General features: G+C 48.4%; 6 protein-coding genes across 6 annotated transcripts; 2 read left to right on the top strand and 4 right to left on the bottom strand.

Annotated features, from left to right (window-relative positions):
• Positions 1 to 2092: 2092 nt before the first annotated feature.
• KY384_005018 (uncharacterized protein) lies at positions 2093 to 3588 on the bottom strand (the record flags this gene model as incomplete). Its single annotated transcript, XM_044813520.1, has 5 exons — positions 2093 to 2108; positions 2314 to 2574; positions 2707 to 2774; positions 2836 to 3361; positions 3410 to 3588. The coding sequence occupies 5 exons, from the start codon at positions 3586 to 3588 to the stop codon at positions 2093 to 2095; spliced, it is 1050 nt and encodes a 349-aa protein (XP_044669798.1).
• A 494-nt stretch (positions 3589 to 4082) lies between these two features.
• KY384_005017 (uncharacterized protein) lies at positions 4083 to 5152 on the top strand (the record flags this gene model as incomplete). The annotated part of the gene is made up of 2 exons (XM_044813519.1): positions 4083 to 4182; positions 4335 to 5152. 2 exons carry the CDS (start codon positions 4083 to 4085, stop codon positions 5150 to 5152), a joined length of 918 nt encoding a protein of 305 aa, XP_044669797.1.
• A 950-nt stretch (positions 5153 to 6102) lies between these two features.
• Positions 6103 to 7332, top strand: KY384_005016 (uncharacterized protein; the record flags this gene model as incomplete). The annotated part of the gene is made up of 2 exons (XM_044813518.1): positions 6103 to 6736; positions 6788 to 7332. 2 exons carry the CDS (start codon positions 6103 to 6105, stop codon positions 7330 to 7332), a joined length of 1179 nt encoding a protein of 392 aa, XP_044669796.1.
• Positions 7333 to 7551: 219 nt separating this feature from the next.
• Positions 7552 to 8656, bottom strand: KY384_005015 (uncharacterized protein; the record flags this gene model as incomplete). The annotated part of the gene is made up of 2 exons (XM_044813517.1): positions 7552 to 8495; positions 8602 to 8656. The coding sequence occupies 2 exons, from the start codon at positions 8654 to 8656 to the stop codon at positions 7552 to 7554; spliced, it is 999 nt and encodes a 332-aa protein (XP_044669795.1).
• Positions 8657 to 9666: 1010 nt separating this feature from the next.
• On the bottom strand, positions 9667 to 10651 carry KY384_005014 (uncharacterized protein; the record flags this gene model as incomplete). The annotated part of the gene is made up of 2 exons (XM_044813516.1): positions 9667 to 10109; positions 10156 to 10651. The coding sequence occupies 2 exons, from the start codon at positions 10649 to 10651 to the stop codon at positions 9667 to 9669; spliced, it is 939 nt and encodes a 312-aa protein (XP_044669794.1).
• An 865-nt stretch (positions 10652 to 11516) lies between these two features.
• On the bottom strand, positions 11517 to 12016 carry KY384_005013 (uncharacterized protein; the record flags this gene model as incomplete). Its single annotated transcript, XM_044813515.1, has 2 exons — positions 11517 to 11881; positions 11995 to 12016. The coding sequence occupies 2 exons, from the start codon at positions 12014 to 12016 to the stop codon at positions 11517 to 11519; spliced, it is 387 nt and encodes a 128-aa protein (XP_044669793.1).
• Between the last annotated feature and the right edge of the window lie 8153 nt (positions 12017 to 20169).

Here is a 20169-nt window from a genome sequence, read left to right as displayed (position 1 = left end):
GCGACCCTTTGAAAGGCACCTAAAGGGCTCTAGAGGCGAAAATGGAAATCTGAAGAGTGATGAAGTGCGATAGTCTGTGGGGGTAAGAATGTAACTGGCGGCTTTTTGTGAGATTTTGGCGTTTGGGAGGACTTCACTCATTCGGTATTTCAAAAATAGGGTGGGAACTCGACGAATGATAGCAGGTATTCGTCACGTTAGATCATCCAATGATAGCGAAATGAGGATTTATGCAAAGCTCGCTCGATTTCTTTTTGGAAAGGCTTCGCCACCACACTCAGCATTTAGCACATGTTGAATGAATTGTATCCCCTGTAAAAGTCCTCGAAGTCTGAATAAAATTCAATTCTTCCTAAATAGTAGCTCAATCTAACAATGCTCGAAACACACCTCCAACGCAGTGAAAAATATACACGCCTTACCTCCTTAGTATGATGATGGCAACGACAGTCGCACTTCATATTCTTCCGTGAGAGAGCAGTTCACTACTGGCGAAGACAAAGCTGTAGATCAATAAACAAAAAACCCGAAAACATGGCGCCTCAGGTAGTGGCGAAACGCCTTTCAAAGATTTGTTAGAGCGCGCATATTGAATGACAATCCAAAAGAAGGAATTTGCTTGTTGTTGCGCTCCTTGCCTGACATTATTGCTGGTATTCTTCTTCTAATAAGGCTGTGTAGCTGTCTTGAAATGGCCGTTGACTCTGAGTCCTGGATTTCGGCTGCATGAAAGACACTTCTTCAGCGAAGAGTTGTGAGATTGGCAGCCTGCAATCCTTGCAGGCCAAGTGGGTGTCGAGTACCAGTTGCGGATGAAGTATTTGTAACCTTTCGAGAAATCATGAAGCTCTAGAGGTGCTACTGCAGTCAACTTTGGCATACCGTGGGCATGTCACGCGCGAGGGCCAGGGGTAAAGTTCCCCTTTCAACTAGTTCAGAGAAAGGGTTCTCTGTAGAAATGACAATCATGATTATGACGATGAAGTGACCCAGGCATCACTGATCCAGAGCGCCGACCATATTCCTTTTCCCCTTCGTAGCCTTTAAACCAAAACCCGGATCCCTCGCTCAAGTAAACTTATCCAGATACTTCGCTTCAGCATGACCCGCCAATTCACCCTTATACCCTATCATGAAATCCATACTTGCATTCCCCAATAAGATAATTACATTGAATGTCGCTTTGCGATGCTTCTCGCCGTCTTTGCCCTTGAAGGACTTTTCTCGCCATAGCTTGTGATTTTCTGCGTGATAGTCTATTGAGCAGAGGGGTCGTACGGCTATATTGGTGAGACAGTCATTAGCCACTGTCTGGCTGCTTCTTTCGAGGTTTAGTGGGGGAAAGACGAGGAAGGGGCAGGCAGTGAAGGACGGGCGAGGGACAAAGGTGGTGGACCGAAGGTGTAAATTTCTCAACAAAGGTCAGATTTGTACCTACCTGGTGTTAGCCTTGAAGGAGGGCCAGGCTGCTCGCAATGCCAAAGATTGGTCGAGAACTTCATTTCCCCCGTATCCCTCCATCCTACCTCTATAACACGAGTATGTGACGTCGTCACGATTCTGCCTTCTTCGACTTCTTCGCCCTGATTTCACGATCAGTTTCCATCGTTTTCTTATCCCGCTTTGCCACCAAGTCACCAGGGTAGGGTATAAAATTTCAATGAGCCTTACCCGTCTTAGTAACCATTCCATCTGATCGGCCGCCATCAAGTCCCCTGTTTTGTGATCTCGAAACTGATCTTGAATGAGATGGGTGTTCGGGTTGTATGGCACACTAACTCTCATGCCATAGCTATAACGTGAGATTCTAGATGTCACTGTTGGCGCAGGCTTTGAGACAAATGAATGTGGGGGCGAAAGAGGGCCGTCCGCGGCTGTGTCAGTGTCGGGATGTTCGAGGCCCCAAAGTGTGGCTCCACGGCATACGGAGGACCATCTGATAGTGTTAGCTTTGCTGAACGCAGGGAGCTACTATCTAGTAAAAGGATAGTGCAGGGAACGAACGCTCCGTTGACTCGCATAACTTTAACGTTGCTGGGCTCATGGCAAGCTTTGAGGCGATTGTAGATGTAAGGACTCTCACCAAACCCGCCTACAAGGAGGATAGCCTATACAGAATTAGAAACAGAGCCTCAGAGACTTAATCGCATAGATACGTTACCTTCACAGTCAGTCCTCGGTCCCTGACGTCCGCTATCTGATCCGAAACTAGCTTCTGGATTTGTTGCGATACGACGTCGAAACACGCAGCCAGTGCAGCACTGCATTGTGTATAAGCCAGAATGAAGCGAAGGAACCAACTGATCAGCGTACGGTTTGATGACGATCGTGTCATCGACGATGCCACTCCCGGGATCATCTTTCACTCCTATGAGCTCAACAGAGAAGTCCGGATCATTCTTGCCGCTGAAACATCGCTTGATACCGAATTCAAAATCTTTCATCATCCTTTTCCGGTTGCTTTCCTTGATGTCTTGGTATTGCGTTGCTCCGACCAAGGTCTCGATATGTTTGATGAACGCAACATCTAGGAATGCCGATCCGCAAAGCCCACCTCGTCGAAGGTAGTCTAAGCTTTTGATAACACAATTCGGGACGATTGTCAAGCTTACCAGATCCTATAGCACATTCTTTTATTTGAAGCGGATTCAATGCATCGACCTTGTAGCTGATGAGATCCTGACGACCTCAAGTTAGACAGTGGACCCAGGTCGGAGTTTTGGACCTACCACTGTGCCACCTCCAGCGTCGCAAACAACGAATGCATCGCCAACCTACTACCGATGTCAGCCTCTAACTCATGGCAGAATCTATCCTTACCCAGCATTTACAGACCTTAAGTTGGTTCTCGTCGGCTTTCTCCTTTAGTGTCGCTAATGCAGCGGCCTCTGGTTCCGTGACTAATTTGATGCGACCGGGTATGCCGGCACTTTTGGCGGCTCGCAATGTTTTGTCTTTGGCTGCAGCACTCCATATTGCAGGCACGGTGAGAATCACACGAAGATCAAAGGTGTCTTCGGGATGAAACTTCTTAATGTCATCAATTGTATAATCCCAAATGAGCTTGAGATAATCCGATACGACATCTTGAGCCGTCTTTTCGACCTTACGTAGAAGTGTATTGACTGGCGCGACAGTCGTTGCATATTTGTGATTTTCCTCCAGTAGGATCTTGACCCAGCGGAAAGATTCGTCATTCAATCCAACAACATAGCCCCAATTCTTAGGTACTCCATTCTGGTAGCTTATGGATGATGGCACTTTTTCTTTTGATGCATTTTGTGCCTGGGGGTCAGGCCATGTGTTGATTAAACGAATCGTTTTAGAGGCGCCATTGGCGGCCCATGAGACCCCTGAGTGCCTAGAAGCTGTCAGCGAGCAACAAGTGTTTTCGCGTGCATTGACCTACGTTGTGCCAAAGTCTATTCCCACTATGATTTCAAAGCTATGGATGCCCATGCCGCTGAATTCTCTGTGAAGCTGTTGGTTGACCTGCGGAGCTATGGAGCTGTAGGAAAATTTATGCAGGATATGACATCTCTGCCTCTTAGAAGAGCTCGAGGCACTAGCAGGGACTCCCACCTTCATCCTACGCCTCCAGCTCGTTCTAGGCCTCTCATTTTAGAAGTCCCTGGGGTGGGGTGTCAAGACCAGCCATAGTTTTTGAATAAAGCAGCGACAATCTTCGATCAGGCTGAAGCTGGATCACACCATCATTGCAGGGGGCCAAGCAAGCCTAGCGGATCACACCAATAACAGCTCTTGGCAAGAGCCTCAAAACATCCCCTTCTGGCAAAGATCCCTACTAGGGCCTTCAGTTCGGGTTTGATCCATTTGCAGCCTGCTCAAGGCCTGCATTGCTTGGAACTAACTATGCTGCATCCAGCATCTGGCGTTAGCCAGACTCAGCGGTGATCGGCATGGGTATTACGAGGCCTGCATAAAGTGAGGAACAAAGGTTGGCTTTCTACCTAACCACCCTCTTTGCGGTTGTTCAAGTAACAATTGAACTCAAAAACTTCGATCTTGTCTTCTCGTGCAACATGGCGAATACAAGTTCATACGGGCAAGTCCCACTCAACATGGTACTGGTGATGGGTGTGACTGGGTCAGGGAAGAGCTACTTCGTGAATAAATTAGCGAATGGCGACGTAGTTCAAGTCGGAGACGACTTGCATTCCTGTACGTAAAACAAAGTCCCAATCGCAATTGGCGAACGAATTTGACGGCTTCTTCATAAGGCACGGCGCAATGTGCTGCAATCCCTTTCAATATCGGCAGGACCAAAATCTTATGCATCGACACTCCGGGCTTCGACGACTCTATCAGGACAGATTCCCAGATACTTGAAGAGATCTCCCGTGTCCTCACTGCGCAGCACGAAGCTGGTGTTCCATTGAAAGGAGTGATATATCTGCATCGAATAACGGATATCAGATATGCTGGATCATCGATAAAAACACTTGAAATTTTCAAAAAGATATGTGGAGACTTAGCACTACAGAATGTCATATTAGTCTCAACGCGATGGAACGAGATTGATGAAGAGACAGGAGCTTTTAGGGAGCAACAATTGCGGAGTGACTTCTGGGCCTATATGTTGGGCCACGATGCGAGAATGGCACGTTTTGATGGGAGCAGAGACTCTGCAATTGGTATTGTAAGCCAATTAGTGAGTAGGCAGAGTATTGTGCTTGAGCTCCAGCGAGAGCTTGTTGATGAGAGGAAAACGCTGCAGGAGACCGTTGCTGGTGCCTACGTGAATGATGATTTGTCAGAAAAACGTGCTCAGCTTGAGAAAGAAGTTTGGGATCTTGAGAAGCTTCAACAGAGAACTGCACAGAATGATGATCGGGCAATGAGAAGACAAATCGAGCTGGACAGAGCGCGAGAACAAAGGCGCCTTCAAGTCGCCCGTGAAGATGAAGAGCGTTTGCGGAAGCAAATAGCCCTCGAGGTGCATACAGAAATCGAGGGTAAAAAGAAGAAGAAAGGCAAAGGCTTGTGGGCAGTCCTCCCTTTTTTACCAGCAGTCATGGGCATCATAGAGATGTTTGTTGGCATTCCGCCAGGATCGACTGCGTTGTTGACCTCCTGGTTCTCGGAAAGTGGAATCGGAGAATCCGTGTCTGACTTCTTTGCAAACTTTTAGGCTCTTTGCATTACGCAGGAGCCTTGAATCCAGAACATTTGACAATAAGTCTTGACCAATGGCATTCATTGGTGCTAGAAAGGTTCTAGACATAGTCCAGGAATGTAATGAGAGCCCGAGTAGGGTTCTCAAGTAGATGAAAGACTGTAGTAAATGATTGTAGGCTCGGGATACTACTGTCCAGCGTTTTCACTGCGGCGTAGTTCTCGTGAAGTTCACTGACTGCCCTCGGAAGCAGCCACGATAGGCGATGATTGGCTGATGTTGCTGCGCCCAGTTATTATGAGGGCGGTGATGGTCATTTCTTTGGTTGTCGCTGCTTTAAGGACAAACCACATTTGACTCCTCCAGAATTCATCACATTCTGCTTATGCCCTCGGTCTACTTCAAAACCCTTTTGAGTGACCAGCATTCTATCAGTCTAAGCAATGTGGTCTTTTAACCCCCAAGGAAACAAGATTGAGAAGTCGAGGAATCCTCTGACAACTCACAGAGCCGAAGCTGAGCGTGTACAGCGACCGGATAATGAGAGTCAGACAAGCAAGAGATCTGCAGCAGATTCGCAGCAGCAAGATTGCCACTCGAGTCGGCATGATCCAAACCTTCCCTCAATGCCGTACTCGAGTACCAACCGCTCGTCTGCTGCGATGTCAACAAGCAAAAATGAGCGCGTCAAGTATCGCCAAGGAGATATTGCCAGCTACGGAAGCGAGATCGCTGATGGTCGTTGCGATGTCTGTGGCGGTCCAACCGCCTACACTTGTCCCGCCAGGGCTTCAAGAGAGCGAGATGGTCACATAGGCAGAAGTAATGACGGTGAATTTTATTCTGATGCGTTTCGAGACTAGAGTTGATCAATTTAGATCGCCCTAAGAACCAAAAGGAAGCCTCAGGCACGAAGAATGTAAATTGTGGTTGAAGTTCTCCATTTAGCCAGAGCTCGAAGGCTGATGAATTATAAGCTGATCCAAAAAGGGTGGAAAAATTTCCAGGACGGGCTAAAGAATGATTTCAAAGAACCCAACGAGGCTGTCATCCGATCAGAAGAGCAGTATCAACAAATGCAGGATGACATAGACAGTCTAGAGGATCGAGCAGAACGCCAAATAATCAAAATTTCCGCTTTGACGTCTAAGCTTCACAACGAACAAAAGAACAGTCACAAGCTCAAAGAATCCAACAACAAAGTGCTGCTGGCGATGGAGAACAAGAACTTGTTCGTAGGACGTCAAGACAGCGATGAAACCGTGATCTCCCAGTTCGGCTGGCTCATCGGCCAGATCAAGACCTGGTCGGTTCCGTTTGCAGGCGAAGAGCGGACTCTCCCGCCTTCCGGATATCCTCCCATTCATGCAGAGAGTATTCGAAGAATAGCTCCAAATGTCAAAGACATAGGACGTTTCCTGCAAAGCCCCAAGTGTGCTCGATTGTTTGTGCGAGGATGGGTCAGCCTAGTCATGACCGAAACCTTGTTCCGAACGTTGCCTATCGACTCGAAGTCACAAATACCAAAAGAGGATATTTGGATGGAAAGCAGTTTAGCTGATGCTGTCCACACGATTGAGATGAATTTACTCCACGCTGGTAAGCAAGGCGGCAGGATTCAAGGACCCAGAGACTGACTACCTGTTCTAGATCGGCAGTCCGTGACCCTCCGTGACCTTCATGACTGGAGGGCTTTAACTACAAGCCTGGTGTCCAAACAGATTTCTAAAAACAAAACTAGCAATGATGTGGAGAACAAAGTCAATGAATGCCTAAAGCGCATCATGGATGTTGTGGGACCACTAGCACCCGAGGGCAAAATCGCGCAACTAGAGCACGATTTGCATGGTCTCCTCTTACAAGCAGTGAAGCTGTCACAGACTCTGCGTTGCCAGAGAGCGTCCTGGTCAGTCCGGCATGTGGTGTCTCTCGAGGCAGCATCGTTGGATGGGCCAGTGGTATTGGACGATTCCATTATGGAAGATGTGCCCAACGACAGGGACCATGAGAGTGATATCAGCCGTGTTCCATATAGAATCGTCGAGGTTGTTGTAACTCCTGCACTTTTCAAAAAGGGAAACACCGATGGCGAGCAATATGACGTGGAGAGCTGCGTCGGGCAGGCTGAGGTGAGGTCAAAGGCACCTGCAGTTGTGACCAATTCAGGTGATCGGAAACGGAGGAATCATAAATGATTAGCTTCCAATTGAGGAGCGTTCTCTGACGCTCTAGAAGGTAGACCACAGAGTTTGCGTTGCTCGGAAGGGTCATGATGTCATCCAGCAGAATGACGGGTCGGGCTCGCTCCTCGTCAACAGTTCAAGTAACAAGGTCCTAGAATCAATACTATTGTGGCCTGAAGGACACCCAACTCCAATTTTCCTCCCTTTCATTGAATCTCGTAGCAAGCATGTTTATGTGATGTGCGGTATATATTGTGTCCAGCCGGTCGTCTTATAAGCATCCTTGGGTAAGTAAAACACAGTCCTAAAGCTCTCATATACAAGATATCCTCGGGCAGCAATGTACAGCATGCTGAAGAGAATGATGGCTAGAATAACCGCTTTACTGACTATGAACAGGAAGACATCTAGAGTGATTGATGATGAGAAGCCAGGTTCTCCCCACTCCGTATTTTCCAGCATAGCAGAGAAATCGAGCAGTGATGTGTGCTTTGGGGCTGATGCACTGTTGCGCGAGAATCTGGAACGGCAGAACCGATATAGAAACATCGTCCAGTTGACAGCATGCTGAATCAGCAACAAGACCAAGCATAGAGCGGCTGGACTTGTTATCGCAATTGCTGAGACACGCCACAGCTTACACTCTCGATGGCTTGGAAAGTGGGCATTCCATGCCACTGTGTGCAGACCACCATAGCCAGCTGCCACGAGTGAGAAGCCTAAGTACGCCCATGCAGTGGGCTTGTGGTCTGGGCCCAACAGATCATTGGTTTCTGGAATGGGTTTTATGGTCACGAGATCAAGGTCCGTATCTGGCTTCTTTAAATGGTATTTGTCCAAAGCTTCCCTTGCCAGCTGCCAGCGATGTACGTCCCGGGGTGTAAGATGGAAGATGGCCGGCCTTCTATCCGTAAATGTATACGACTTTGCAAACTCGTCAGTCCCAGAATAGTGAGTTTCCGATATGGTCCACCGAGTGCTATTTTCCTTCGCGCGAAACCCTGTTCCTGGAAGCGATATGGTTGGCGTGACGTTGATACTCAAGAATGGTGGTCCGTTCAATTCCGGTATAATGTCGCTGGTAAGATTAGATTGTCTTCGTTTGATAGCAGCATCCGTGTCAGATTCTCTGTCGTCAATGATGGCCTCAAATTCAGGATCCTGTGCGACAGAAACTGTCGTGTCCGAGTTTTTTTCCTTTGGGGGTTTCGGTTGGCTGCTTGTCCTGCTTGCCATCCACATGTATGCCAGGAGTTGTCGCAAGCGAGGCTCTTGAATGACGAGTGGTCTCTGGATATCCAAAGGCTTTCTCCACCACTTCATTCGTATCAGTCATTTGACGTGGAAACGGGGGCGGACATGATTGGCATACAAAAATATACACAGCCACCGTACACAAAGCATGTGCAAAAGTGTTGAGCTCCAATAAGCTAAGGGGCAAGTTTTGGGCCCATCGGGCAATGCATGACAAACAAAACCAGGAGGCTTGGAAAATAGCCAAGGTCTTCGTTAAAGAATTGCCTTTACTTTTGTCTTTCACATCCTCCTCCGAAATGTCTGGTAGACATTTTGGTTCGTGTCTGAGAACAAGTGAAATTCCCTTCGATGTCAATGTCACGCATTGAGACGATGGGATGAAAGAGCCGCCATGGTCTACGGCGATCCCTCCCATGATGGCCCAGAAGCTGTGCATTGTTGTCCATGGGTAGCGTCTAGAGAGCTTTTGATCCTCGGGGTCGTGCTATCAACCAGTAAACATTTGAAGCTGCTATCTACGAGTGGAGACGGAGACAAAATACCGTCACATTCTTTGGCGATTTGAATACCTCTTCAACTTCTTTTGAGATCTTTTTGGCGATTTGGCGTTGATTCCACGCAGTCAGAATCAGATACTCTGGGGCGATCAGACCAGCAGTAATCCATCCTAATCGCCGAAGAAAGCTCGGTGCGCCGGTGCCTGCTGGAAGATTAAGGTGAACAGAGCTCCAGACGCACAGAAAAAGAGTGATGACACAGATTGACAGCAAATTAAAGGTGCCGCGTGTATCGGGCTCAGGCTCCCAGGTGACAATATCATTGGAGCCGTGCGCCTCTGAGAAGTTCATCATCTTCGGTATTGCAGAAGTAGCCCTGGCATGAGCAAGCAGTATTCAAATGGCCGTGCCGCAAAAGTGGTGATATGCAGAGTTGCGCGTACATCTCAGATTTAAAGGTACATACTTGAAGTCTACGAACAGTGTTTGGTGCATGAAGCAGATCTCATACGAGTCACGACAGACATTGCAAAGAAATCCCGACGCGCAGCGCTAGGGAGATGGATCTTGCCCTGAAGTAGAAGGTGGCTTGTCAAGGCATTCGCCCAGGCTGACTGCTCTCTTCTAAGCCCCAAAATCGTTTGTCGATACCTACATTATTTGTGATGTCGCCGAAAACTTCTTGGGCATGGGACAGATAGTCTCGAACAGTCGTTACGCGAGCAAACATGTCGGTACCCAAGGGCAAGAACCTTTCAGCTTCGTGACCAGCGCCCGCGCCTTCTCCAACTACAACGTCGTAGACAGCCTTCATTGCCTTATCCTTGTCTCCAAGCCACGGCATCTTGCCACTCGTGATGGATTGCATCGTTTGTTCCGCGACAGATCCTTGATAGTCCTCTGGTAGCGGATTCTTCGGCATACCCGCGGCACTGCCCATGTTTGTGTTGAAGGCGCCGAGGCCGACGGTAAGTGTTCGAATGTTGAATGGCGCTATTTCTTTGGCAAGGACCTTTGTCAGGCCTGTTGTTCGTACTATCAGCACAGAGGATTGACAACAGTCTGGAAGAGGAAAGTTTACCATCGAGTCCAGCTTTGGCTCCTGCATACCCGCCCATGCTATCTCTACCTTCGAGGGCCGCACCAGTGCTCATATTCACAATGATACCAAAGCGCCGCTTCCTCATGTACGGTAGCACGGCCTGAATCAGTCGAATTGGGCCAAAGTACATTGACTCCATTTGCGCACGGATTTCTTCTTCCGCAAAGGTCTCGACAGGCGAGTGAATTGAGTACCCTGCATTGTTCACTAGCACATCGACCTCTTGACCTGAGCTTTCCAAGTTCTTGATGACCTGTGTGCTGTTGAGATCATCGACATCTAAGCGGACCCATTTTCCTCCTTTGCCTTCGACTTCGGCCACCAAATCTGGCGTGCGTGATGGATTACGTGAAGTTGCGATGACGTTGTGTCCTGCTGCCTGGACAATGCGTGTTAGAGAGAGACCGAAACCTGACGAGCAACCGGTAATCAGCCACGTGAATTGCTTCTTGGGCTTTGTGAATGTCACAGCCATAGTAATTGTGCTGTAGGGGCGGCCTTTTTCGAGATTGAGTTGTCCGTCAATAACAAGAAGTAGCTATTTCTGTCGAGATCGGATAGTATTGTGATGTGATTATATATAGGCGACTCGTTTGTCTGACCTGCGGTTATCCATGGAGATAGTCACGGAGCTCGGAAGGAGGGAGCTAAATCCGAGATTCTGGTTTGTAATTGGCTGATATGTGTATTTATTACTCACGCTCAGGGCGTCGTTGGGGGGACCCTTAGTGCTAACCTGGTGTTCGCAAAATGCTTCAAGTAAGATATAATTCCATTAAGGCCTGGAACCATCAAAATTCAAGATTGTAGATAGACCACAAATTGTCAATGTTCGTCAACACCCTTGAAGAGTATATATGGCTCAAGGTCTTTGACATTCAGAACGTTATACAGAACATATCTCTCAAATGCATTCTGGATATGCAGCTTTGCTTCACAGCGTTGCTGTGTAGCTTGGCCAATAGCAAATTGCGCTATTTATTCGAAGAACTGCTCAATCGTCAGCAAAAACTCAGGCACGGCCTTTTATCGCAGTATCTCTCCCACGCGATGTCATATTTCCTTAACGGCATGATACGTCGAGTGCTTGCTTTAGTGAGCAGTGGTCGAAGAGTGCGAGGGAAGTCTTGAATGCACATGAACCTAATCACAAGCGAAGTCAAGGTGAGACCACCATGCAATTGCTGACAGATCACGCCACTGTACATTATCATCGGCACTTGCAGGTTTGAACTCAGGACAAGAGGCTCCTCGAACGCCACTCGAACGCCCCCGGTCATATCAAATACTTGCTCTTGTCCTTGAGGACGTTCCACGCTTGCTTATTCCTCATCATTTCGTTACTCAGCAATGAATTGCCCATACTCCACCTCCGTCATGAGGCCTAAGGCCTCTTCCCCCTCTGCCCCTTCCTGAAACGGTACGTTCAGCTCTTTACCTCCCTTCGCCGGATCAACCTCAATTCTGGCAATCCAACCGCCCTCTCCTTCAGGGTCTTTGTTGATCAAAGCCGGGCTTTCCTGCAATGCCTCATTGACGCCAACGACAAGGCCGCTTACAGGCGTCATGATATCGCTGGCGCTTTTGACTGACTCGACGGCACCGATAGCGTCACCTCGCGTCGCTTGTAGGTTTACTTCGGGCAACTCGACGTAGACGACGTCGCCGAGATTTTTGGCTGCGTATACGGAGATACCGACAGTACCTGAACAAAGTCATGGGCATTAGAGAGCTAGCGCACGAGTAGACGCAAGCCAGCTTGCCTAAACTGTAGGGCAATGGCAAGGGGTCGACGAAAGGGTTGTAGAGAAACTATACCTGTCTTGCCGTCTGAGGACATTTCGATCCATTCATGATCCTTGGTATATTTCTTCTCCCATGCTAAAAGCCTTCATCAATTCGAAGCATCTGCAAAGATTGCATGGAGAAGCGTACAAACTCTAGAGGTCACGAAAGTTCGAGCGGGGGATGAGCGGGGTTGGCATCTCTGTTGTCGCCATAGCGCGGGCAATTGCGCTTTGCAGGAGGTCTGAAACTTCGGAGATCTTGGTATTGAGCGTATAACTGATCTAGAAACCATAGCACTAGCCATTGTGGTGTACAGGAGGAGCAATTGAATGAGAGAAGTTGTCGAGGCCGGCGTACAAGAACGTTATGCTAAGTAAATATTTTGCCGAAGTATACCCGATAGGGCTGACGAATGTGCAAAATTGCAGATTGAAAGCCAAAGTCATAACATAGCAACCTCATCTTGCGATGTCCCCTAACAAGCCTCATTCACAGCAATGAGATTAGACCGTCGACGCCATGTTGTACGAGATCATTGTCGTGGTGCGTCTTCAGGTCCTGACAAAAGAGATTCAGCAGCTGACATCTCCCAGGTCCGTCCAGGAACGTCATCATTTGCTAAACAGTATATCCCTCCCTCTTCTCTCCTATGTCCCTACCTTGACAGAAGAATCAGGATAGCACGCACCGCTGGCTCCCTCATCCTGTCACAAGGAGGTGTGGTCCGTGGCATCACAAATTGGGGCACCTATCTCCTCACGAAGCCAGTCTGGAAGAATCAATCAAGATATGACAGCGGCCACCATTTCATCATGCGGTTCGACGCAAGCGCAAGCACAGCGCGAATAGCACAAAAGACTATTGCAATCGATCCAAGGTCAATACGATGTGGGCTTGTGAAGCTTGGGTCGACTCTACGGGAGGTCTGCGACGTTGAGGGAACAGTCACTTGGAAGAGAAGTGATAGCGGGAGCTTATTAACAGATTTGGTGACAAGTATGCGAACTCGATCTTGATAATACCACGGGTGTCAGGAGATGGATTGTACATACATGGTTGAACGGTTTGAGAGAACGCAATATGCAGATTGGCCCAACTACGTGATCAAGATGCGGGCTATATTCTACGAGCAGATCGCAGTCTTTCCTGAATCTACTAAGTGGAATAGCTTTCTTCGTAGGGCTTCAAGCTAGAATATCAATGCTGTCGTAGAAATGGTCTCTTTTCTCGCACATTTCCCGCGATTCTACACGATGTAGGAGTACCAAATGTCGTCGAATGTTGAGCTCAATGAGAAAGACAATAGCGAACGGTCGTTATCTTACGTTGGTATAGTGACCCTCATCCTAGGATGAAAGCGTCGTTGATTATTGCTTCCTAGCAGATACTGAGACCAGATGACCATCCGCCAATAGAACATATTCTCTGGCCGGCAATAGCTATCCCGTTCAGACCCTACGAAGAGCCTCAGATCCAGTCAAAAGTTGGTTAGCGTAAGACGTTTGATGGGCTCGACGATGATGCAGCCTTAAAACTAGAGTCTTGGCCCAACGCCCGATTCCTATGAGGTATTTTCAGGTTGTGACAGGCTAAATTTCAAACCTCTGACCCAGCCTGTAATCGAGCGGAAGAGTCTCGAAGGCTGGCCTTGATATGTGAGACGAAGTTTCCATCTAATCCATTAGCAGCTAGGTCTTTGTCTCCTGCTGCCAACGTCCCTGTCATGACTCGAATGCTCACTCCGGGGCTATCTTTTAGATGGACTAGCTACATGTGGGGTTGGCGACCTTCAACTGGCCTTCCAAGTCCTGCATGGGCCGCATGTCGGTGCCATGCCCGCGAGTCCGTCAAAGCCAAAGTCCGCCAAAGCCAGGGTCCGCCAAAGCCGGACCGCCGCTAAACAAGTCAATTGCTCCGGAATCTGGTTTCGCATGGCCTGCGGGCTGTTATCCTATGCACACTGAAAATTAAGGCAAATGTTTTGCTGGCCAGGCGAACATTCAGATCAAGCTAGGGTCATGGAGGACTCGGCAAGCACTATACTTAGTCGACGCGATCAACGGTCGGTCACAGCAGGTTCATTCGGTCTGACCAAGCGTCCGTCGGACTTTTGCCGTTGACATGGGTTTCAGCTCGCCAATCCATCACTGCAAAACTGTCTATTACACAAGAACCTTCGATTAGGCCATTGGTCTCCTGCAGGTCATGGTCCTTAGCTCGGCGACCAGAGAACGTACTAGGTCCTAAGATTTGAGTCTAACCATGCGACCTGTCTGCGACCACCGCTGGAACACCCGCTAGTAGTGCGCGAGGTTGCTTGCTCTGGATGACCGTCGAAGCTCTCCACATTTTGGCAGTCCTGCGACTCGGTCTTTGCTCTGACTGAATAGACATCGTCACATTGACTAGACTCAGACTGTTTCACTGTCCTACGTCGAGCGCTTGACCCAAGCTGGGGGTACGCCATTGCGAAACACGCAATCATGATTCAAGGTCTCGAGTGGACAGGACGTCGGGTTTTGCTAAGCGATAATTACACAAACAGACCTCTCAAGTCTGCTACAGCTTGCCGCACTAGGTATGCAATGCGCCCACGCACATGCAGCTCGTGGTGCCAACTCACACTTCTCCGGTGCCAATTGGGGAAGATTGACATTGCTAGGCCTGCGAAGCGCGTAGGATGACGAATACAAGGTACTATCTCAGCACCATCGTGCTTCTTTGCGGTCATCAGGCTTATGTGTTGTCCTAATGATAGCACGGATTGTGCTGACTTTCCAGCGATCAGGTATCGATATGGTGGCGTCTCTGATTTCCCTGTGTTACGCTTCACCAAATGAAGTGAGGGGTCATGGAAGTCCTCCAGCTTTGGATAACCCGACGTGTGGCTACCCCACACATCAATAGACTCATCCTGAGGTTACAAAGTTTGTCATATCCACTTCTTCGATCCAGCTCTTTTCTTCGTTTCGCAGCCAGAGGCGAACAGCATTGCTTATGAGAATGGACAGCAAAACGTATACCCGACTGTACGGCTCTGACCATCAAGCACAAGAGATACCATGCGCGTCAGTGGCTTCATACTTCCATTTGTGTGGCACTTACTAAGCAGTCCCTAGATTGAAACCTTACATCGACCCAGAGTTGCGGACGGAACCCTTTCTGGGCTTCAAACAGTATGCTTGTTTGACAGCATTCTTACACTGGGCAGCAAAATCATCTCGAAAGTCAGCAACTGCTCCCTTGAACGATGACTTCATATGCCCTATGTATCTATGTCGTGAGTCATTTAGGAGCCAAGAGGCTATATGGCAGCATATCCCTCGTTGTCCAAGGTCAGTCGTTTTTGCCATCGCTCCTACTCTACTTCCCGTATCAAGTCCGATGGTCAAAATATGCAACGAAGTTTATATTCCGGTAAATGATTTTCAGAATCCCTGCGACGAGTCAGAGAAATAGATACGTGCCTGATGGTCATCACTAAATGAGCGCTGACTAACTTGGCTTTCAGATTGGATGCTGGAGTTTATTGGTGTCCTGAATGTTCGAGAGCTGAATTGTTTATGTTACAAGAACTTAGAAACGTCGATCCGCCGAATGATGCAAAGCGAGGAGGTTCAAGATTAGAGCAGGCTATGGACTTCTTTAAGTGCTTTGGCCGCGGGAGAATGACCTCGAAGCAGCGTGCCACAGAATGTGCTACTTCAATTCTCAGAGCTACCGGAGTAATCCTCACACTGGGCGTACCCTTATTCTTCATCCGTAGACGACGTCGTCAAAGGTCCAAATATTGTTCACCAGACCCATGGAACGGAAGCTTGTTAGTTGCAAGCGATGAGCTCGCTACCTCTCTCTCACACCTAGAGAATATTCCTGCCGATGCTATGCGTAATAGTTTATGCAATCTTGGAAAGGGCAGCCTCCTTACAGTGAACAAGAATGAGAAAACTAGCAATGCTGTGTGTACAAGTTCCTCTAGCATCCCGAAGTCCGAGCTCCATCAGAGCATACGATACGAACTTCCTTCCCCTGATTCTAGAGCCCTCAAGTCAGGTGCGACATCAGAGCTACCTGAAGAGCTTTGTATGCGATCAGAATTGAGCACTCCAGAACCGAGCAGCGTCCGTTCAGAGCGATCAGAACTAAGCACACCAGAATCAAGTGGCGTTCGCGCAGAGCTCATTGGAGAAGAAGTTGCGCTCGAGAAGTACAGCTCATCTCCTTGCCATCCAAGCTATTTTACGTCGTCCACGCTCCCTAGCTGCTCGGTTCAGGGCTTAGAGAGCCCTGTTGAGCGACCTCACTCTCACCTTTTAGACTCTTCCGAACATACATCAAGTCTCACTGTTGAAAGCGCAAGGTCATCCCAGCATCACCCTCAAATCGAAGAGTGCTCTATGGTGAGTCCTTTATCGCCTGAGAGTCCGATGCAGTGTACATTCGAGAACAGTTTAGCTACAATCTCGAACATACAGGCTTCATTGCCTCCCAAGCGTTACTCTGGTGGCAAGTATTTCAAGCTTGGAGATGACGGTAATGACGGTATGGAGCTGCTCAGAGGATTTTCCAGTGAATCACCAACAACTTCAATCCGGCTTCCTACAATGTTAGAAAAGGCATCATTTCCTACGAGTGCACCGATCACTCATGAAGCTCCAATGCCTTTCTACATGCCAACGAAAGCGAAAGAGGCGTGCCAAAGCCAGATAGCACTGATCGATACTACATTTATCGGCACGCTAGCTGAAGCAAATCCTGCTATGCAAGTAAAGGACTCTAACTTTGCTAATGACAGTGAACATCTATCAGTCGAAAGCCAAGTTTGCGAACTACGTGACATAGTAGCTGTCGTTAATGCCGAATGGTTACAGAGGATGGCGCAGCAACCAAAGTTAGTCTCGCATGCCTCTCGGGCGCACAGATCTACTCTATTGGAAAGGGGGTTGAATGCGCTGCTTGCTTGCTTTAAACAGAGCTTATACGGATCTTTTGATGATATATTTGCGTTGATTCACGTTGCTTGTGCCATTGCCTACATACTTCATCAAGATGATGACTGGTATGATTGGGATGGCTTCTTCGAATCCATGATGTTGTGGGAGCAAGCCATATTGAGACAATCTGACAAATTTTATTTTCTGGAAGCCATGAACTTCCTGGCCGGCCGGGACTATCAGTCAGAATATTCCAAGGAGCGTCTTTACGACGATGCATCTAATTCAAGGCTTACTCGGCGTCAGGGTATTGTTTTTGAGGGCTTCATCTCTGCGACCGGACCTACACTAGCATCGGCCCAGGGCTTACCCCAGGAGTCATACCCAAGCTCTGACCCAGCACAGGTGCTCACAATTCTACAGGGTGGGAAGATGATAACAGAATGTGTTTCATACGTTCAGGGTTGGTGCGCCTTATCTCCAACAGAGTTGACTCTCTGACCCGGTGACTAGGTCTACAATACTCCTGCATCGTTGAGCGGAACTCGAATCTCTTACCGGGAGATCTCTCCCGGTGGACTAGAGAAAAGACTTATCTCATCGATGATATGCTCAAAAAGCTGATCAAGCCTCTCGAGGTAAAACAAGGGTTCGAAGCGCTTCGCGACATTATCTCCAGTTGCCGTACTCATGTACATGATGGCCTGCTTCGCAATCCTTACGAAGTTGCCATTTTTTTGACATATGACAGCAGAGTCCAGCAATTTCGGCGCTACTCAAAAGCTCATCAGTACTACGAAAGGTTTCATGATACAGTCTTCGAGCTGTGTAGATGCGCAATGTTGCCAGATTCGACATGGTCATATCAATACTACGCTACAACAATAGAGAGACTCCTCGCTACTGATTTAGAGAACGAGAAAAGTCAATTTCGTACGTGCACTACTTCAAGAACGGCCTTATGCTCTAGCTCCAGCATTCTTGAAACAATTCGACCAACGAATCCAGTGGCACATACCTCAGTTGAGCTACAAAGTGCCACAACTACGCCATCTCCTGCTACCAGTTGCTCTTCAAACGTGAATTCTGTATTCACCCATTGTGATTCCGCGAGTACTTCAGGCACCTCGAGGACCGAAACCTCCCGCACTGATCATGAAACCAGGCTTCAGTCGATCTCAGATGAAGGTATCGACAAATGTCCCCATTGCCCTGCGACATACACAGGATCTTTCGCCGACCGAAGATCTAACTTGCGCCGTCATCTCCGAACATCCAGGATGCATGGGACAAGCCAAGGGCTGAAATGTCCAGAAGCAGGATGCGGTCAAGATTTCAGCCGGACGGATAACCTTACGATTCACCTGATGAGAGCGCACGGCATTTTCAAATCCTACAGAACTCAGATTTCGCGTAAGCGAAATCGAGACCTTGATGGCTAGAGATTGAGCATGTGATGATGGAACTTTCCTTGGTGAATCTTCAAGTCGCAGGGGTTACACAGGGGCTATCACCATGCATGAGACGAAGGACTCGGAACCTACAATTTGCCTTGATAAGTTGTGTGGCCGCATGACCTGCCACTTTTGTGTGTGTGAGTGGGTCTCATGCATGTTCGGTCTTTCCGATAGGTCGTCCGATGTGATCACCAAGCTGCCATCGTGCATTAAACTTGCGTTAAATACGCGAACCTGCATGCATTCCTTGTCATGTGACTTTGTGTAGATCTATCACATCCACGAATCAACCTTGCTCATCCCTTCGCTTCAGCAACTCAATTATCGCATAATTCTGGACTAACACCTCGGATCCAATGGCGCGGGGAAGACTTTGCATTGAGCACGAAAGTGCATGATCTAGTCGAGCTGCGATGTGCTATGGCAAATGAAAGACTGGGTATGACTACACAGATTCATGGTTGGATTTTAAACCTATGCCCCCAGCTCCGACAAACCTCGAGCACCCCGAAGAAGCTAATGAAACGTCTCCAGCTTTTAATAGCCATGACAAGAAGGCAACAAATCAAGATGACCTCGTACCGCGCAGACGATGTAAGGCAATTGAAGGACTTTGCTCAGCCTGTTGCTCCCTCGAACCACCTTGCGGCCGAGATTTGGCTCAGAAAAACCTTCACGTCAGAGGCCAGGGGCTGCATAAGCACCATGAATCGGCTGCATTGACAGCGGTCCGGCAGTAGCTCGGCCAGACCACCTCGACCAAGCCCAAGGTCTAGAGAAGGCTTAGTCCTGAATCAATAGTCCGTCATCATTTTCGCCCTTAGCGTCTGAAGGTGACGATCAAGCACATCGGTGGCTCTACCTACTTGCTGCTGATTCGTATAGATCAAGGGGCTTCAGGCCTGACCTCAGGAAGGCTGGCTGTCTGTGGGTTTGTCACTTTGGAGACCCCAGCGTCGCAGAATAAAGACGTCTCCCACTCACCCCTTTCCGAAGGACTCTGGGCATGGCGTAGCGGCCACATTCTGCAAGAAAAATGAGTCAAAGATATGTCACCCTCTCTCAGTGGAGGACTGTGGCCTCGCGAGACTCTCGCCGTGATCCATAAAACCCCTTGAGCTCCCTGCCTGTACTTGAACTTCACGAACAAATATCGTAGAAATCTGTCAGATCTCGAACACATCAAACATCCTTGAACATCTCTACGCCAACCGCCTCGGATCATAGCAGATCAAATCTTACTTAGCAGAATTGCATCCATAAACAGCAATATAAACCCTCGCTGACCTCCATACCACCATGCCGTGCGTAATCTCTTCTATCTCTACTAAAATTCATATACCAAACTACCTCCTTCGAGACCTAACATGATCAATATAGAGCCCAGAACAACAACAGAGATGGTGAGAGATCAAACACTCGCCCAGCATCAGAAACATATATTCCAGAGAAGAAACAAATCGAAGTCTGGAAAACGAAGAAAGAGCCCCATGAACAAGTAGCGGTGGGCGAGAAGACGAAAAGATCGACGAAGAAGACACGCAGGGTCGTAGAAGCGACTGTGGAAAGGATTGAGGGGTCTGCTTCTGGACAGAGAGGCTAGGGGTGCGTGGGAGATTAATTAAGTCGGTCTAGGGGTCGCATGTAGTCCGCACTCTGCGCGGTACTCATGTCTCCCATCTGGTAGATAGTTTGTGGATGATCAGCTTGTAAGCAGGAGACTGCGTGTGACTGAGGAGCTTAGTCATCTAATGGGAGGCCCTCGATGGGAGTTCAACAAAAGATGACATAAGCTGCATATAGCATCGGATTGT

This window comes from Bacidia gigantensis (genome assembly GCF_019456465.1).
Source record: "Bacidia gigantensis strain McMullin 20006 chromosome Unknown contig_244, whole genome shotgun sequence".
NCBI classification, from domain to species: Eukaryota; Fungi; Ascomycota; class Lecanoromycetes; order Lecanorales; family Ramalinaceae; genus Bacidia; species Bacidia gigantensis.
This window is presented reverse-complemented; position numbering and strand designations above follow the sequence as displayed.